This window comes from Neophocaena asiaeorientalis, unplaced genomic scaffold (genome assembly GCF_003031525.2).
Source record: "Neophocaena asiaeorientalis asiaeorientalis breed wild unplaced genomic scaffold, Neophocaena_asiaeorientalis_V1.1 scaffold504, whole genome shotgun sequence".
Taxonomy (NCBI): Eukaryota; Metazoa; Chordata; class Mammalia; order Artiodactyla; family Phocoenidae; genus Neophocaena; species Neophocaena asiaeorientalis.
The window spans coordinates 642,048-661,613 of NW_020174438.1; the positions used below are offsets into that span (position 1 = coordinate 642,048).

Below are 19,566 nucleotides of genomic sequence, written 5' to 3' on the forward strand. Positions count from 1 at the left end.
AAAAAAAAAAAAAAAAAAAAAACTTGATAGAGTCATGAGTAAACATTTTCAATGTGAATGCATCACATGTGATATTATATACTTCATATTGCCTTATATCAGGCGACTCAAATTACCTGGTTTTTCCACCAGTAGTAATTTTATTATAGATCAAAGAATTAAGGTCATGAGGGACAGAATCCTTTATTCTACAGTTAGGATTTTCTTCTTGTGACTAGAAATACTGGTGTTAATTCTGGATTTTTTTGTTCTTTTTCAGGATCTGGTTATGGACATCCTAAGAGTACTGAGCACACCAGACTTAGAAGTACGCAAGAAAACTCTGCAGTTAGCACTGGATCTTGTCTCCTCTAGGAATGTCGAAGAGGTAAAACAAAACTTTGACAGCACTTTGTAAGCTGTCAAGCCAAACATGATGTCATTCTCACTTATTTTTACTTTGTTCTATAGCTGGTTATTGTCCTTAAGAAGGAAGTGATTAAAACAAATAATGTGTCAGAACATGAAGATACTGACAAATACAGACAACTCCTTGTGCGAACATTGCATTCCTGTTCTGTCCGATTTCCAGATATGGCTGCAAATGTTATTCCTGTGGTATGTAATTCCAATGATCTTAACTTTGAAATTCTCTAAAAATAAAAGTTAAATTCTAGTTATTTAACAGTTAAACTCTGGAAATCTCAACTGTCTGTACTCACTAAATCTCATGGTCAGAAGGGATCTTTATGTTTACTATTAAGCTCAAAAGGATAAGGACTCTGACTTCTTTCTCTTACATCTTCACCAAAAAAATAAACAAACAAAAAAAAATAGTGACAAAAATACTTCCACATATTATTGCAATTAATGTTTGTTACAGTTCCCTAAAGTAAAATTATTCTTTGTGTATAGATTATTCAGTGGGATTTTACCTCTTAAAGTTGAAGGATTTAATTAGAGGAAAAATTAACATACCCAGAATATTCTGTTTTCTGTCATTGTCAGATAAATTAGGTATGTTATTGGAATTTGGAATTTTGACTTCGAGCTCTGAATTTTCTCTAAAATGATTTTTTACTTTTAGTTACAACTTAGATGTGTCCAGTTATTTTGACTTGTGGATTTCCAGCTTCTGTTTTATCATGTGTTTTGTAATAAACTGAAAAGCCATCATGACTTTGTTTACATAATGGTGCTTGTCTCTCAACTTACGTTTTGTTGTGTATTTGAAAAGTATTATTTATATTCTTTGTAAACTTAATTTACTTATTAAACCTTAGATAATTTTCTTTCTGAAAACATGTAATCGTTATCCATTTTTTTCTTTTAGTTAATGGAATTTCTCAGTGACAGTAATGAAGCAGCAGCTGCTGATGTCTTGGAGTTTGTTCGTGAAGCCATTCAGCGCTTTGATAACCTGAGAATGCTTATTGTTGAGAAGATGCTTGAAGTCTTTCATGCTATCAAATCTGTCAAGTAGGTTTAAAATCTGTTTAAATGTAAAGTCAAATAAGCATTTTACCAATTTCTGTTTTTTTGGGTTTTTTTGCGGTACGCGGGTCTCTCACTGTTGTGGCCTCTCCCGTTGCGGAGCACAGGCTCCAGACACGCAGGCCCAGCGGCCATGGCTCACGGGCCCAGCCGCTCTGCGGCATGTGGGATCTTCCTGGACCGGGGCATGAACCCGCGTCCCCTGCATCAGCAGGTGGACTCTCAACCACTGCGCTACCAGGGAAGCCCCCAACTTCTGTTTTTAAGGGTCAATTGATAGACAATATAGGGGAAGAGAGGTGTCTCAACACAGTCAAAACAAAATAAATGTCAGAAACATGTCACCCCTACTCTCACCCTTAGTTAACCCAAAATCTATGCACAAAATAAAATTTTTGGCCCATGTGATGGAGGTAGGTTTCTCTATTCTCATTTCCTCTAAAACATTGTAAATCCTGAAGTGACTAAGGAACATATTCTTAACAGGTATCATTTTGGGGATACCATTATTATTTATATCCCCCCTTTAGCATTTACTGAAGTGAAGGATTGAAAATACAACCTAAGTCTGAATTGTTTCCTTTCAGGTAGCCTTTGCTAATGAGAAAGGACGTTGCATCCAAATTTTGCTTCATGTAAATCATCTCATAGACTGTAGTAGACTTGCATTATATCTGCCTGTATAGAAAAGAAGGGACTACAAAATTGGTTTTATGATATGAAGATGTATTGATATTTATGGCAGTGAGAAAGATTTGCTTCCTTTCTGGGAAAAAAAAAAACAACATATCAAAGTTTAGCTTTTGGCAGCCATAATCTCTTAGAGCTTCAGTTTCTAGAATTTTTTTGAATAAATTTAATGAAAATCTTAGGGAAAAGATGACTGAATACTTTATTCAGTTTAACATTTTTTAATTAGAAAATTGTTGCTTTCTTTATGTTTTTGGTCTTCTTGTTATGATCCTCTGCATTCCTTCCTTTTTCATTGTTCTTTTCAGCCTCCTGCCTCTTCAGTGAATTACTTTTTATATTAAAATAATACATTTTTTGTAGTGATAAGTTATAAAATCAAATTTACCTTAAATTTGTTCCTAAATGGAAGATAACACGTTTCTGGGAAACATTTTGGTATTTTATTTTTACTACTAGGTTTACCAGTTGTAGAATGTTCCTAAAAATGATGGATAAGACGCTTACTTTCCTTTTAATCCTTGTGATTTCAAGAGAGAATCAAAGAAACGTAGTGTCTTTGTTATATTCTTCCTTAATATTTCATCCATAGTCCCTCACAACTGCAGAATATTGTTTTCTTGCTTAAGCTTAAATTCACAAAGAAAGATCACTGCTTCAAGATTTGTTGGCAGAATCAGTGTTTCAGAACTTGTATTCTTGCTATAGGATTTACCGAGGAGCATTATGGATCCTGGGAGAATACTGTAGTACCAAGGAAGACATTCAGAGTGTGATGACTGAGGTCCGCAGGTCCCTTGGGGAGGTATGTTTTACTTTTAGTAAATTCTACTTCATATGGTGATTTTTTACTTTAGTAAACTGACTTTTATGTGGTGATTTGCTTTTGTGTTTTTATTTAGTAGTGCTTGGGCTAAAGAACACTGAAAAAATTTTAATTACACAGATAATTAAGGCTTTGGGCAATGGGAAATTAGGAGAGTTGCCCTCCCCTACATTGAGCCATAACACCTGTTCTTTCATCTGTATTATTTACCCTTCTGGATAAGATTTTATTTGAACAAAAGGTTCTGTGTTTTAAAAAAAGAAAAAGACTTGTAAAACTCTGCTTAATCCTCTGTGTAATGAAAAAAGAATGCATATATTATAAGAACGGGGCTGACTTTAGAATATGTATTTATGTACTAAAACTGGCAGTATTTCCTCATCCAAACAACCATATGGTAGAATAGAAAGAACAGTGCTTGTTAGGAGCCTGGATTCCAGTCTTTCTTCTGCCAGTAATTAGCTCTGGGTCTTTGGATATAAGTCCCTAAACCTGACTGGACATCAGGTTTTTCATCTATATAATAAAGGAGTCGATAGATAATGATTGAAGACTCTTAGAGCTCTTAAGTTAGATGATAGACTGGTGTTGAGAAATAAATACAAAGTATCCATTTGGTTTAAAGAGGAAGTTGATGAAGTTATTATGTACAAATAAGTTAGATTTATTTCATTTTATGGAAGGATGGGTGCTGGTTTTGGTTAGTATTTCAAGGGAAGGGATGGAGAAGAAGAATAAGGCTTAGTGAGTATCTCCTTTGTCTTATAGTCAGTGTCCTAAGCATTTTCCTATTAAGTAACTTGTGTGGAAGGAATTAAGATTTCCATTTAACAGATTAGGAAACTGAGGCTCAAAGTGGTTTAATTAATTTTCCCAGAACCATACAACTAAAAGTGGCATCCAACTCCAAAGCCCCTGTTCTCACTACATCACCCTGGGAAGGAATGAAAACTGAAAGCAGAGTCCCAAGTTCCAAAAATCCCATTGTGGGAATAGTTCTGTAAAGAACTGTAGAAATGATTGAATATTTAAATATGTTTTGCTTGCTACTGATATTATTACTAAATTGATGTTTCCAATTGATTTTTAGATCCCAATTGTAGAGTCAGAAATTAAAAAAGAAGCTGGTGAATTAAAACCTGAAGAAGAAATAACTGTGGGGCCAGTTCAGAAGTTGGTAACTGAAATGGGCACCTATGCAACACAGAGTGCCCTTAGCAGTTCCAGACCCACCAAGAAAGAGGAAGAAAGGTAATTTGTGGCACCCGTGCCCTGCCAGCTACACCTCTATGATTACTCCCGTGTCTAAAACAGTCAAATTATTTCTTTTTCTTATAATTGATAGTTTCCTCTTTTGACCCAAATGGAAATTTTTGCCATATAAGATACTTGAAAGGAGAATGATGTTTTACGTTCTTTCCCCCAGAAATTGTGTTAATAGTTTTAATCCTCTGCTCCTTATAACTGTTCTCATTGAAATAACTGTGTTCTGTTTAAACTAAAATTATTTTACTCATGTAGAAAATGCTAAGTGGAGGTAACTGATGATATTTGAGTTTTGTTGCCTTTTTGCATTTGGAAAACATATTTTGAAGATTTTCCACTTCTAATTGATGGAATAAAATTTTGATGTTTTCCTCCTTATTTTGTTCTCAATTTTATAGTGAAGTTGATGAAAATTTGCCTAAAATTTTAATGGCTACTATGTACTAGGCATTGGGTTAAATAAAGAGTTTGTGTCATATAGTCTTTGACAGTATCCTGTTGATTAGCCATATTTTATAGAGGAATTTGAGGCTTAGAGAGGTTTGCAACTTACCCAGAGGGACATAATAAATAAGTAGATAAGCTGGGGTTTTAATGTAGCTTATTGGTTTCAGTATATGCACCTTTAACCATTTTCTCTTTCCCTATTCATTTAGCTCTTTTATCATTTGAAGATTAAGTGTTAAAGCCATGTGATTTTTTCTTTTTCCTTTTTCATTCTGAGAGCTAAAGAGGGAACCATAATTGAGATCCCTATCACTGAAGGGTGGCACTGAGAGTATTCAGTAGGCTTCCTTGAGTCCTTGATGGCTGAGAAGTTGGTGGCTTTCACTTTCCCTGATTGCTTTGCAGACCTCCCCTGCGAGGATTCCTTCTGGATGGAGATTTCTTTGTGGCTGCCTCGCTTGCCACAACTCTGACCAAGGTTGCCTTGCGCTATGTAGCTTTGGTTCAGGAGAAGAAAAAGCAAAATGTAAGTTCATTTATCCTACATTTACCCAACAAATGAATCTTGGGAGCTTATGCTCTAGTTGGGGAAATGGACAAAGTGATATAGCATAACATGTATACAACCTAATGACTGTAAAATTGACAAAGTAATGTAATAACAATAGCGCGTGATTAGTCCAGTGGAAGTGATACAAGGGTTTATGAGGTTATTTCTGCTTGCTGGGATTAGTCAGGGCCCAGTGAAGGAAATGTCTCTCCCTCCAGCATCTTCATCCTGTCAGTTACTGTCTGTTTTATCCTAGAAGTGCCTCTTAAATGTATTCCTGTTTCTACAGTACATACCTTCATTGTAGCGTCTGACCATTCTGACTGTATGTTAATTTACAATAATGTACTTTCATTCCACCCAACCCCTACTACCATCCTTTGTGTCATTGTCCTATATTTTATTTCTACATGTCATGTTATCCACCCTGTGATGTACTGTTGTTATTTTTGCTTTAAATAGTCAGTTGTCTTTTTAGTATATATTCACCATTTCTTTCCCATTTCTTATTTATCTAGTGTCCAGACTCAGGTAGGGAAGGGGGACATACTTAGCAAGTTGTAAGAAGTTGAGAGTTGAGAACAGGACAAAGTTCACGTACCTTCCTGGGTGGGTTTTTGTTTTTGTTTTTTCATATTTTTCTTCATGGTAAAATGTACATAACATAAAATTTGCCAGTTTAACTGTTCTTAAATGTACAGTTCAGTGTCATTAAGTATATTCAAATTGTTGTGCAGCCATTATCACTGTCCCTCTCCAGAACTTTTTCATCATCCCAAACTGAAACGACCCAGCAAACAGTAACTCGCCATACTCCCTCCCCTAGCCCCTGGCAACCACCATTCTACTCCTCTCCCTCTATAAATTTGCCTATTCTACATACCTAATATAAATGGAATCATACAATATTTGTCCTTCTGTGACAGGCTTATTTCATTTAGCATGTCTTCAAGGTTCATTTGTATGGAAGCATTGTCAGAATTTCTTTCCTTTTTAAGGCTATATAATATTTTGCTGTTTCTGTATATCCATTCATCCATTATAAATGGTCAATTTTCTTCCAAGTATTTTTTTTAATGAGAAAAAAGTTATATTTGCCCACATATTTACCACTTATGGTGCTTTTCATTCCTTTGTATAAATGCAGATTTCTATCTGATATTTTCTTTCTGCCTAAAGAACTTGATTATTTTTATAATGTAGGTCTGCTGCTGATGAATTCTCTCAGCTTACATTTGCCTGAAAAAAATCTTTACTTTGCTTTCATTAAAAAAAAAAATCTCTGTGGTAGAATTGTGAACGTTTTTATTTTATTTTTGTTCATATCTTTTTTCACATTGCTAAAATAATGAGTGATGTATTAAAAACTAATGAGAAAAAAATCACTCATGGTTAGAGCACTGAAGTACAAATCTTGTTAATATTGTGCTGGCGATAGATAGAAACATCAAAAGATGGAATTACATTACCAGATATAGTAACAAAAATCTTTCCTTCCTCAGAAAGAGTTCATTATGGCTTTTAATAATGATCACTTTTTCCCCTAGTAGTGATCATTTTGTGTTTTACAATACTGCAGTTTCACTTAACTTTATAACATTTTCCCATGTTATTCTAAACCCTTCCTAATCATAATAATATTTAATAGCTGCATAATAGTCCATTAGATTCTTTCATTTACTCAAACCTCCATATAATTAGACATTTTCTTTTTAGATTAGGGACTTTCAAAGGATTTTTTTTTAAATTTCCATCTTATAGATTTCCTTATAAATGAGGTTTAGAGGGTCGGGTAAAATTACAAGATGTATTATCTCTTTTTTATTGACTAATTTTATTTATGGGCAATAATTTACTTTGTAACTCTCTGTGGGCCATTATTTATTTATTCAGGTCTTGTCTGTTCTTTAAATTATGCTTTTTAAAAATCTCCAGCATTTTATGTCTCAGTCCTGCAAGTTGGGAGACCATTTGCTGATACCTGCTTAAGAGAACTGGATTTCTGGTAACATACCTGGTTCAGCAAGTTTGTGACCTTTGATACGAGGCAGAAGGAAGTTTGGTTGTTTATCACCATACCGGCTCTCCTTCATTTATGCCTTTTCCGACACTCTTCATTTTTTCATGTAGATCTGACTTTCTCTCTGGTATCATATACCTTCTGCCTAAAGATTTTGCTTTAACTTTTCTTGTAGTGCAGGTCTGTTGGCAGTTAATTCTTTTGGTTTTTGTTTGTCTGAAAAAGTCCTTCTCCTTCATTTTTGAAAGATATCTTTGCAGATGTAGCATTCTGGGTTGACAGTTTTTTTCTTTTAGTACTGTAGAGATATTGCTTCATTGTCTTCTGGCTTTCTGTACTATCAAGATGTAGCTCCTGTGTCTCTGTGTGGAATGTGTCCCGTTTTCTTCTGGCTTGTTTTGGATTTTCTCCTTATCACTATAATTTCAAGTTTCAGTAATTTGATTAGGATATGCTTTGGTGTGGTTTTCTTGTTTGCTTTTGGTTCATTGAGCTTCTTGGATATGTGGTTTTGTAGTTTTCATCAAATTCAGGAATTTTTTGGCCGTTATTTCTTTAGCTACTTTTTTCTGTCCCCCTCCTCTTTCCCCTCCTTCTGGAGACAATATCTAGGCTCAAAGGATTATCACACTTACTCTTCTGAGGTTCTTTCCCAGGCTTCTGGTAGTTTTTTCACGTATGTATGCTGATCAATACTCAGCCAAAGACATTTTGACAAAGATATAAAGCATGTGTCAGGATAATGCTACATGAGACTAAAAAAGTAAGTCGAATTCACTGGTGGAAGACCTTGAATAGCAGGCTGAGTGATAGGGACTTCAACATGAAGGCTGTAGGAAATCATTGAAGGTATTTGCATGTGGAGTGAAATGATTGGTGCCCAATAAAGATTAAGATAGTAGGTAACCACACTTAGCATCACCAGTAACAGGACGACCTGACATTATGTGCCTCCTAATGCAATACAATAAGATAATGCAAAACATTACCTATCTTGTACTCTAACTAAAAGTGGAGAACATTCTGTAGAACAGCTAGCCTGGGCTCTTTAAAAGAAATCATTGTGATGGAAAACAACACAGAAAACCAGGGGACTGGTCTAGGTTGAAAGGGGCTAAGAAGAATAATAGTCAAATAAAGTGCATGAAACTGGTCCTGGGTTAAAAAAAAAAAAACATTTTGTGACAATTAGGAAGATTTAGTTCAGTTTGGGGTGTAGTAGATATATTTTGGAACTGTTACATTTCTTAAGTGAGATGATGATATTATGATTATAAAGGAAACTGTCCTGGTCCTTAAGAGATGTATGCTAAACATTTATGAATTAAAGATTCTTACTTTCATATGTTAAGCCAAAAAAATAAGTGTACCTATATAGGTAGAGTAAGAAAGCAATTATAGCAGAATATTAACAATCCGTGAAGTGTATCATTCTTTTAACTTTCCGTAGTTGGAAAGATAAAAGATAGCATTGGCCTGTGAGGGGTTAGAGTAAGAGAAAATAGTTTAAAAACCACTTCTGTCTATCAGTTAAGGGTTAATGAAGATTTTAGAGGGTGGCAGTTAGAATAGAAAGGAGGGAAAAGGGTGCAAAAAAACAGGGAGATAAAATCTAAAATATTTGAAATCTTATTCAGGTGAAGTGAAAATTAGGTTTATTTCTTGGATTGTGAGTTATAATAAAGTGACATTATTGCATTTGGAGAAGCCTGACAATAAATAAGCCATTTCTTTCCTTATCTAGTCTTTTGTTGCTGAGGCCATGTTGCTCATGGCCAGTATCCTGCATTTGGGAAAATCCTCTCTTCCTAAGAAACCAATTACAGATGATGATGTAGATCGAATTTCCCTGTGCCTCAAGGTCTTATCTGAATGCTCACCTTTAATGAATGACATTTTCAATAAGGAATGCAGACAGTCCCTTTCTCACATGTTATCTGCTAAACTTGAAGAAGAGAAATTATCCCAAAAGGTAAGGTATATATGATAAAGCCATAATAGTGCTTTTTGGTTTTATTGTTGTTGCTGTTGGTTTTTCAGTCCTCATGTGTGAGGGCTTGTCCCTGTTGAAGGCCTACAAAAAGCTATCTTTTTTTCCATATTAAAGAGAGATGGTATATTGTATTTTCAACACAGAAAGAATCTGAAAAGAGGAATGTGACAGTACAGCCTGATGACCCCATTTCCTTCATGCAACTAACTGCTAAGAATGAAATGAACTGCAAGGAAGATCAGTTTCAGCTGAGTTTGCTGGCAGCAATGGGTAACACACAGAGGAAGGAGGCAGCAGATCCCCTAGCATCTAAACTTAACAAGGTAACAAAATGTCAAATACACTGGCGAGTTATTTAAATTGGCTACTTAAGAAAGTAGTAATCAGGAAGTTGTTGGTCTTGCTGTTTTTAAAAGGAAAAATAACTCGTACAGCATCTGTTTTTGTCAAGTTACTCTGATTGATAGGTTCATTAAACATGAATTGAAACTCGGTGCAGCCTGATACTTTACTATATGATGGCACTGTTAAGTCCCAGAGATGAGTTTTAACTTGTTCCAGTTGTGTGTCAAATTACCACAAAGTGAAACATAGCGCTGAGGGATCCTTAGTGGTTGACTAAAACTTTTAAAAGGGCACTAGCCTCTTCCCCAACACCCTGCCCTCAAGTTTCTCCTGTCCCCTGCTACTTTAAACAGGACAATTACACTTTTATAGTCTTAATATATTGAGTTCCGAATAGGATTTCATTAGGAAAATTGTTCTAATCTCTCTCTACTCAGATGTTAAATTTACAAATCTGGTTTAATCCTTCCTCCATTAGATGAGTAACATTCTCAAGTTGGTTTTGTTGACCAAGATAAGATCAGTGGCAGAATAGGAACTACTGAAACACTTTTTCTCCCTTAGAATTGGGAATTGATATTGACAATATTACAGTTATAAAATTTTTCAATTTATTTTTTAAAATTGTGGTAAAGTTTACATAACATCAAATTTACCCTCTTAACTATATTTAAGTGTACAGTTCAGTGGCATTAAGTATAGTCACGTTATTGTGCAACCATCACCACCGTCCATATCCCCTGAACTTTTTTCATCTTGCAAAGCTGAAACTCTATACCCATTAAACAATAATTCCCCATTCCCTTCTTCCCTCAGCCCTTGGCAACCACATTCTACTTTTTATCCCAATGAATTTGGCTATTCTAGGTACCTTATGTGGAACCATACAGTTTTATCCTTTTGTGATTTGTTTAGTTCACTTAGCCTAATGTCTTCAAGGTTCATCCATTTTGTAGCATGTGTCAGAATTTCTTTCCCCTTTAAGGCTGGGTATACTTCACTGTGAATATATACCACGTTTTGTTTATCCATTCATCTGTTGATGGACATTTCGGTTGCTTCCACCTTTGGCTGTTGTGAATAATTCTGCCATGAATGTGGACGTTCAGATATCTCTTCGAGGTTCTGCTTTCATTTCTTTTGGGTTAAACCCAGAAGTGGAATTGGTGGATCATAGTGATTCTGCTTTAATTTTTTGAGGACCACTATACTGTTTTACATAGCAGCTGCACTGTTTTACATTCCAACCTTCAATGCAGAAGGATTCTGATTTCTCCATATCCTTGCCAACACTTCCTTTTTATTTCTTTTGTAGTAACCATCCTAGTGGATGTGAAGTGATATCTTGTTGTGGTTTTGATTTGCATATCCCTAATGATTAGTGATGTTGGACATCTTTCTGTGTGCTTATTGGTCATTTATATATCTTCTTTGGAGAAACATCTATTCAAGTCCTTTGCATATTTTTTAATCTGGCTGGTTGTTTTCTTTGTGTTGAGTTGTAAGATTTCTTTATATATTCTGGATACAAGTCCCTTATCAGATGTATGATTTGCAGATATTTTCTCCCATTCTGTGGGTTGTCTTTTCACTCTGCTAATATCACTTCACATCCAGAGTATATATAACACTTTAAAAGGATCCTTGATGTACAAAAGTTTGTAAATTTGATGTAGTCCAATTTACCCATTTTTTCTTTTGTTGCTTCTGTCTTTGGTGACAATATTATATACTCTGGATGTTTTAAAAAAAATTTTTTTTGGTCGGGGAACATCTAAAAATTTATCTTTGTGGAATTACAAGTGTTTCTTGCTTGTAATTATTTTTCCTGAGTTTGGGTAACAGCTAGTGAGTTTAGGTGCTTAGGGATTTAACTGAAAATGTATGCAAATATATTCAGTTCCTAAGTTAGGATAATGTTTAATGCATTTGCTGAACATATTTAACGTCTTTCTACTACTGAGCTGTAAAGTGTAGGACCTGTTATTTTTAATGTCTGAGTTTCAGTTACACGTCTACATTACAAAACAATTTTATTATACATTTCAAATGACTGGTCTAATCTAAGCACATCTGTTAATTACCTAACAGACTTAGTCGTTTGGCTAGGATATGTTTGGTTCAATTGTCTCAGTCATTTGACTATCTTTATTTTTGTTTGACAGGTCACCCAATTAACAGGTTTCTCAGACCCTGTATATGCAGAAGCTTATGTTCATGTCAACCAGTATGATATCGTCCTGGACGTACTTGTTGTGAACCAAACCAGTGATACCTTGCAGAACTGCACGTTAGAGTTAGCTACTCTGGGTGAGGAAGTTTACCATAACAGAAAGATATCATTACATAGTAAATCTTTATGACAGATTGTTAAGAGAAGTACACGAGTCTTAGTATAAGAATTCTCTTGAGCCCTTTGTGACATTTTGAATCAAGTCTTAGTTTTACATTTTATATTTAGTCTCCTTCTATTCCAATTTTCTGAGCCTTTGTGATACTGACTTTCTTATGCTTATGTTCTTGGTATTCAGTGAGCTTAATCTAGCATATGTCAGTTTTTCTAGATTAAATAAGAGCTGTTTAAGTTACAGATTTACCAAGTAGTTTTAAGTTTTAATTGCCTTAGTACAGAACTAGGTATTTTCTGAGCCCATTACTAATACATACCATGTGTGGCCAAAGTAATACATCATTATCACATTTAGCAATGTGAGATTTTTTTTTTCTTCTTCTTTATATAGACACATGAATCAGACTTTCTCTGGTCATTTATACATATGGCTTTGAAGTTGGAAAGTATAAATTGTATACAGGAACAGTGCACTGCCCCTATGAAATTCCATATGGCTTAAACAAGAGTTAAGGGACTTTAAGAAATCAAGGGAGAACAGTTCTGCCCTGTCTTCTTCAGCATAGCTTGAGGCCTATATAAAGAACTGTTTCTAAGAATTTGCAGTCCTTTCTTCAGATTGTTTTATCTTTGTAATGGAGTGTATAGTTTAAGACTTAAGCTTTTGAGACATCTGTATCCATTCACTGAAATAAAGCAGTATGCCCAGAGTACCCCCGCCCCGCCCCCACCACACACATGAATTAAATATAGAATTATTCTGAGAAGCCTGTTACCTTTTAAAAGAAAATGTGCATTTTGATGTGAATAATAGTGTTAAATGATTTCTTTATTTTGTCCTTATATTTGAATCATAACCCTTCTCTTATTCCTTGTTTTGCTAGAAACTGTTGAGCTATATACATTTTAAGGTTTTACGATTGGAGAGGTTAATAATTTATGTCCTTTTAGCCATGTCTAAATTTTTTTTCAGGGGACCTGAAACTTGTGGAAAAGCCATCTCCTTTGACTCTTGCTCCACATGACTTTGCAAATATTAAAGCTAATGTGAAAGTAGCATCAACAGAAAATGGAATAATTTTTGGCAATATAGGTAAGGAATTGTTTTATAGCATGTGATGTTTGGATACTTTATTAAAGAATTTCTGTAATGAGTAGCTGTGTGACATTTCTTGAGGACAGGACTTGAATCCATTCATGCATTCATTCATTTATGGGGCATCTGCTATGCTATTCAGTGTTGTACCGTGTTCTGGATATACAGAAATGAACCAGATAGAGTCACTGTCCTCAAACTGTCAAGCAAAAGGAGGAGACAGATAAATAATAGATTAGAATACAATGTGATAATGGCTAGTTTATATACTATGTGCTTTGGGATCATAGAGGGGAAATGCTAACAGTATAGAAGGCTTTATAAAGGAGGAAGGTATGTTATCAAAGGATAACATTTGAACTGGGTCTCAAACCGTGTATAGGCATTTGTTGCCGGGCCACCTAGGGATTAGCTTGTACAGAGGTATTAAGTCAATAAGCTTTCTTTTTTAAAAAAGCAATTTCTGGGGCTTCCTTTGTGGCGCAGTGGTTGAGAGCCCGCCTGCCGATGCAGGGGACACGGGTTCGTGTCCCGGTCTGGGAAGATCCCACATGCCGCAGAGCGGCTGGGTCCGTGAGCCATGGCCACTGAGCCTGCACGTCCGGAGCCTGTGCTCCACAATGGGAGAGGCCACAGCAGTGAGAGGCCCACGTACCAAAAGAAAAAAAAGAAAAGCAATTTCTGTGGTAGGAACAAAAAAATCTCTGTCCTCAGATAGCTTCTAGTTGAGTAAGGGAAAACAGATATGTGAAGTAGATACGTGCAGTACATAATGGTAAGTGCTATGAAAGAAGGCTGTGCTGGGTGAAGTGGAAGCCTATTAAGAGATTGGATCGGTTCTCTCAGAGTGGTGGGGGGTTGGGAGGAAAGGTAAAGGAAAGGCTTTGTGGAGGAGCTGAAGCTCAAGTGGGGTTTTAAAAGATCAGTAAATGGTCTACAGATAGAGATTCAGTTAGAACAAATGCAAGTAGTTTGATATACCTGGAGTCTAGAGTGCGCTAGAGGGTGGTGGTAGAAGAGAAGGAGGTTGGGAAGGTTAGTGGCAGCTATATTATACTTGTCATGCTAAGAATTTCGGACTTTATCCTGGATATAGAGGGGAGCCATTGAGGAATTATTAGTGAGTGAGTTACGTGATTAAATATTTCTGTGGCAGCACTAAAGAAGACTGATTGGAAGAGGCAAGAAGATTAACTAGTAGACTTGCAGTAGCACAGGTGAGAGATGATGGAGAGTTTAAACCCACACAGTAGTGGCTGGGATGGAGAGAAGGGCTGAATATAATAGATACTTAAGGAGATAGAATGTCCAGGACATGGTTACTGATTGAAGAGAAAGTGGCTAGAGCAACGCTCAGATTTCCTGCTTGGGTATGTTGGGTTGGTGTTTATGTTAATCACCAAAACAGAACATAGGAGAGGACAGATTTGAGAGAGATGGTAAGTTAAACTTGAGGTTAAGTAATGAAGTGTCTTAAGTTATTGAAGGGCAGTTTGAGATGAGTCTGGAACTTGAACGAGAGGTAAAGTAGAGATGAATATTTGTTTTAAAACCATAGAAATGGAAGAAATCACCCAAAGAAGGCATAAAGAGTGAGAAGAAGGGAAATTTGAAAACCGAATCCGAGAGAACGGCACTATTAAGAGCTGTTTGGAGTTTTTATTCAGGGTAGTATTAAAGCTGGTCAGAGAAGGAGAAGCCTGCAAAGGAAGTGTGGTTAGAGAAGCAAGGAAAAATTCTGAAGAAGTATCGGCAGCTGCAGAAGATCCCTAAGAGAAGGGCCCTTTGGATTTGACAATCAGTGATAATAAAACGTTTCTTATGACCTGTCTTGGGCAGTGGTGGTGGGTTGAAGACTGCATAGGACGTGGAGAAATAAAGATAGTGAGTGTAGGCCACTCTGAGTGTACGACCTTGGTTTTGATAAGAATGAGAGAGGGCAGTAGCCAGAAGAGAAATAAAGGATGAGGGAAGATTTTTTTTTGACGATGAGAGGACCTTGACTATGTTTATAAACTGTAAGGGAAGAAAGTCAGTAAAGAATATGAAGGTAAAGACGAAAGAGGTAATGATTGATGGAATGAGGTCCTGAACCAAAGCAGGCATCACAGATGGCAGCAAGTATGAACCTTGAAGAGCAGAGGCGGTACTTGTCTGATAGGAAAGGTAAGTAGGTGAAAGTTGATTCAGGGAAAGATACATTTATTTTTAGAGGTGGGGTTGAAAATTAAAGGAACTTATTCTTGGTAACCTTAGTTTTCTCCAAAAGTAGGATGGGGGAATGTCAAGAAAACAGGCTAAAAAAAAGGTAGGCTCCAGTCAGATTATGACTTTCTACCGTGGAAGAAACAGCTACAGAAGAAAAGGTCTTGTATCATTACGTACTATGGCTCAGCAGTATTCATCCAGAAATACTAGTTAAGCATGTGCATGAGAACACTACCACCTGTGTATCCTTCTACAGTGTCTAACACTGCAACTGCTATGTAAGCACTCACGGAGTTTGAATCCTGGCCTCCACCACTTAACCAGTTCTGTGACCTTGAGCCACTTAATTAAGTTATCTTTGTTTTTACTTCTCTATAAGATGGAAAATAATAATACTATAACATAGGATTGATGGTCATATTAAATAGGTAATAATTTGTAAAACATAGAGCCTACTATATAATCAAAACTATTTGCTAATGTCATAGTTGTTATTTGGAAATATTAAAAATTTTTAATTAAAATTTGCCTTTGGTGATTGGGGATCTTTTTATATGTGTATATTGCAGTTTATGATGTCTCTGGAGCAGCAAGTGACAGAAATTGTGTGGTCCTCAGTGATATTCACATTGACATCATGGACTATATCCAACCTGCAACTTGCACTGATGCTGAATTCCGTCAGATGTGGGCCGAATTTGAATGGGAGAACAAAGTTAGTCCTTGGGAGATTTCCTTGAACTCCTTATGTTTCTTTTTGGCTAGTGTTGAGGGATTCTCTGATAAAATTAATCCCTCTAATAAGTGTCAGATGTGAAAAGCAAAGTCTTTCAATATCTGTGCTTACAAATTAGCTTTAACTGGAAAGCATGCAAGTGGTTTGGTTAAGTTACGGTTTTAAATTGGTGAGAGTAACAGTTCTATAATTGATCTGATTGTTCAAGACATTATAAACAATGTTCCTTCCCTTGTATGTATGAATAGTAACTTGCCATTGAATCCAGTGTCCAGTAGAAGCTTTGCAAAGTCAGTGCCTGCTAGGGAGCTTTGTTCCTGTAAGCCTTGATTTTTATTAGAAATATTTTATATACAGCATGTTGATTGTCTGTGAAGTTATCTGTATCTGAAAGTTCTGATACCAGCCTACAGTTTGTTGGATTTTGTAGATGTCATTTACTTTTTGTTGCCCACCCTTTCCACCTAAATACTTGGAAGGAGATTCTAATATGACATACGAATGATTGTCTTTTCAACCCCAAGATAAGAAATTCACAACTTTCTTAAAGTAAGAGCTATAACCTCGACTTTTTTCTCTCCCTCTGTACAGGTGACGGTTAACACAAATATAGTTGATTTAAATGACTATTTACAGCACATATTAAAGTCAACCAACATGAAATGCCTCACTCCAGAGAAGGTAAAATTTGCCCTTGTACTTCTTAAATCTGATAGAGAGTAAGATGGTAGATTCTTGGCTTTCTTGTATTTCCTCTAGTGTGTTTTGGTATTATTTAGCCTGAGGAAAGCAGTGTCATTCTGGACCAGCTAAAAAAAGTTATCCCATAGAATGTATGAATCTGCTTACTGCTTTCTACTGGAATAGGAACAATATCTGCTTGTTCCTAGTGCAGTGACCCAACTGAATAATCACATTGGTTTTTCTTTTCAGTCTTCTCCCTTTTGGCTAAAGGCTTATTCCACAATAGTTCACGATACTGGATTAGAAAATGTCCATGATCTCTTCTGTTGGCTCTGATTGTGGGTCATAATATATCTGCTCAAGTATGGAATTGTTAATGTACTTTGATTTTCTGCTATGTTTGTGTATGTATGAAAAAAGACTAGCAAGAAAGACCAAAAAGTGAAGACTGCCAGGGAATTCCCAGGAATTTGTTTTTCTTTATACAATTTCTGCTAACCTTGTAATATTGATTTAATCATAAAAGAATGCTGCCATACAAGTAGGTTTTAATTCATATATTAGTCTATTGAACAAATACTCCAACAAGCATTATATGCCCAGTACTCCGTGAGCTGCTGGATGTACAATAAAGAACAAAGTAAAAACAGTCTCTTCCTTCATGGAGCTCAGGGTCTGGTATGGGAGGCAGGCAGACAGCTCTAAACAAAGAACATATAAATACAAATGAGGATAGGTGCTATTTCTTTAAAATCAGTTTTTTTGAGGTATAATATAGACGCAGTAAAGCTCACACTCTTTACATTTCTAGTTCTATGAGTGTCAGCAAATTCACACAGTCATGTAACTACTACCACATGATAAGTCCTGTTTTAAGTGGTAATTTTCCTATGCTATTTGGTCTTGCTTATGTGTAGTTCTCTAGTAGAGTATTGAATTCATCACAAATTTCTTCCAGGCACTTTCTGGTTACTGTGGCTTTATGGCAGCCAACCTCTATGCTCGTTCCATATTTGGAGAAGATGCACTTGCAAATGTCAGCATTGAGAAGCCGATTCAACAGGGACCAGAGGCCCCTGTTACTGGCCACATAAGAATTCGTGCAAAGAGTCAGGTAACAGTTGTTTTTTTTTGAGATGGTCTCTGAACTAAATAAAAAGAGAAATAATTTATGTCTCTTTATTTTCTATATGTATCATCCTCTGTCGTACCAGTGTTTCATGCATTAGATGCATGTATATTCATAATAGTAGTATCCTTGAATAGAAATATGACTTTACTTCATTAAAATAGGCCACCTTTTGGGCCACTCATTCTGTTTGTTTGCTTAAAATCAGATTAATTCCCATGGGGTGTTTGTGAAATGGGTTCTTCAGGGTTTTTTGAAATCCAAGCTACAAATCTGGTGACTATTTGTAAATCAAGCACTAAAAGTACTTAACCAAGTAAAGTTTTGGTGAGTCTCTTTTGTACATCCTTGGTTTCATTGTTGATGTGGTATCATTGCATGGAGGCTTGGTTAAGATAGAATGACCTACTGATTGTACATAGTTTCAATAATTATAAACATCTTCATTCTTTCTTATAGGGAATGGCCTTAAGTCTTGGAGATAAAATCAACTTGTCTCAGAAGAAAACTAGTATATAAGAATAAACAAAAAAGTCCTTGCAGCTTTACAGTTAAAATTTAGGTATGGGCTTACTGGACTCCAACATATTTTGTACTCTTTTGTGCTTTATGTTATATAGAATCTGAGTTCATGCTGAATGCATTCCAGCCAATAATTTATCGCCTTTCCCTTAAATCAAGATTGATTTTAAAATTATAGTTTGTCTTTTGTCTTAACAGTTCTGAATGTTGTCCTCAAAGTATATAATGTTTCTCACATGTATCAAGACCATTTTCACAGTACAATAAACAGATCTATTCCTAAATCTTTTGTTTTATAAACAATGTGTTATTACATAATTTTAGTTATGAGAAATGGATTTCTTTTAGTTGGGTTATAGATTTCTATTATAAATTTAAATTGCTGTTTGAGTCGTGAATATATGAACTTTATTAAGAGAATTTACAAATGCAGTGATATGAAATGAGATAGGCCTTGATTTACTTGACCGATTCTTACTAATTTAATATTCTAACATCAGCATCTGTAAGAATGCCTTATCATGTTCTAAAGGGCTTTTCTCTGAAATTTAGATCCAGGAAGATGGTATCAAATACCTTGAGAAAACAGGTCCATCTTCATTTTAAAAGAGTACTATGAACTCTGACTAAAATAAACACACTATTAATTATCCTGAATCATAATGAAAAGTAGATAATCCAAAATAGATTTTTTTAATCATTCAACTTTAGCTTTGGGTATTCTTTTATGTTTGTTAGGAATTAAATTAATTCCAGCCAGTTACTTGAGCTGCACTGGGAGGATTCAAAAAGCTGTCCTGTTTCCATGTTGCCTCTATGCCTCACTCCCTCCTCCCCTTTTCCTCGCTTTACACTAGGGCTGGGCACCATCCCAATATGACTCCAAATGCCTTTCTGAGCTGAGTTCCCTAGGGCCAGATTGTGCTGTTCTTTTGTCCCTTGCTTTCCTTGGGGATGATTGAGGTAGTCTGCTCTTTTAGCTAAGTCTGAACACTAAACTATTATACTTTGTCTTCCAGCTAGGATTCAGGCTGCATTCAGGATGAGTCCATAGATAAGGTCTGTGAAGGAGTGAAAGCAGCATCTCCTATTTCAGCACTTAAGTGAGAATGGAATGATTTGTTTGGCGTGTGAAGGAGATTGATACCTTGTATGATGTCAGAAACTTTGAAGCCACTTGCTTTTTTAATCAGAGAGAAACAGAGGACTATAGGGCATTTGAGATTCCAGA

At 35.8% G+C, this 19,566-nt stretch overlaps 1 protein-coding gene across 1 annotated transcript in view; it reads left to right on the plus strand.

Annotated features, from left to right (window-relative positions):
* COPB1 (coat protein complex I subunit beta 1) overlaps positions 1–18,619 on the plus strand; it is a 32,664-nt gene extending 14,045 nt beyond the window's left edge. Inside the window, exons 9-22 of the mRNA XM_024757069.1 lie at positions 260–367; positions 451–597; positions 1,313–1,458; positions 2,872–2,968; positions 4,080–4,240; positions 5,108–5,228; positions 9,017–9,244; positions 9,409–9,588; positions 11,776–11,920; positions 12,934–13,053; positions 15,834–15,979; positions 16,592–16,681; positions 17,643–17,798; positions 18,273–18,619. Of these exons, the coding sequence (XP_024612837.1) occupies positions 260–367; positions 451–597; positions 1,313–1,458; positions 2,872–2,968; positions 4,080–4,240; positions 5,108–5,228; positions 9,017–9,244; positions 9,409–9,588; positions 11,776–11,920; positions 12,934–13,053; positions 15,834–15,979; positions 16,592–16,681; positions 17,643–17,798; positions 18,273–18,332 (1,905 nt within the window). The 3' untranslated portion in view covers positions 18,333–18,619. The remainder of the gene's footprint in view (positions 1–259; positions 368–450; positions 598–1,312; positions 1,459–2,871; positions 2,969–4,079; positions 4,241–5,107; positions 5,229–9,016; positions 9,245–9,408; positions 9,589–11,775; positions 11,921–12,933; positions 13,054–15,833; positions 15,980–16,591; positions 16,682–17,642; positions 17,799–18,272) is intronic.
* Positions 18,620–19,566: the final 947 nt, after the last annotated feature.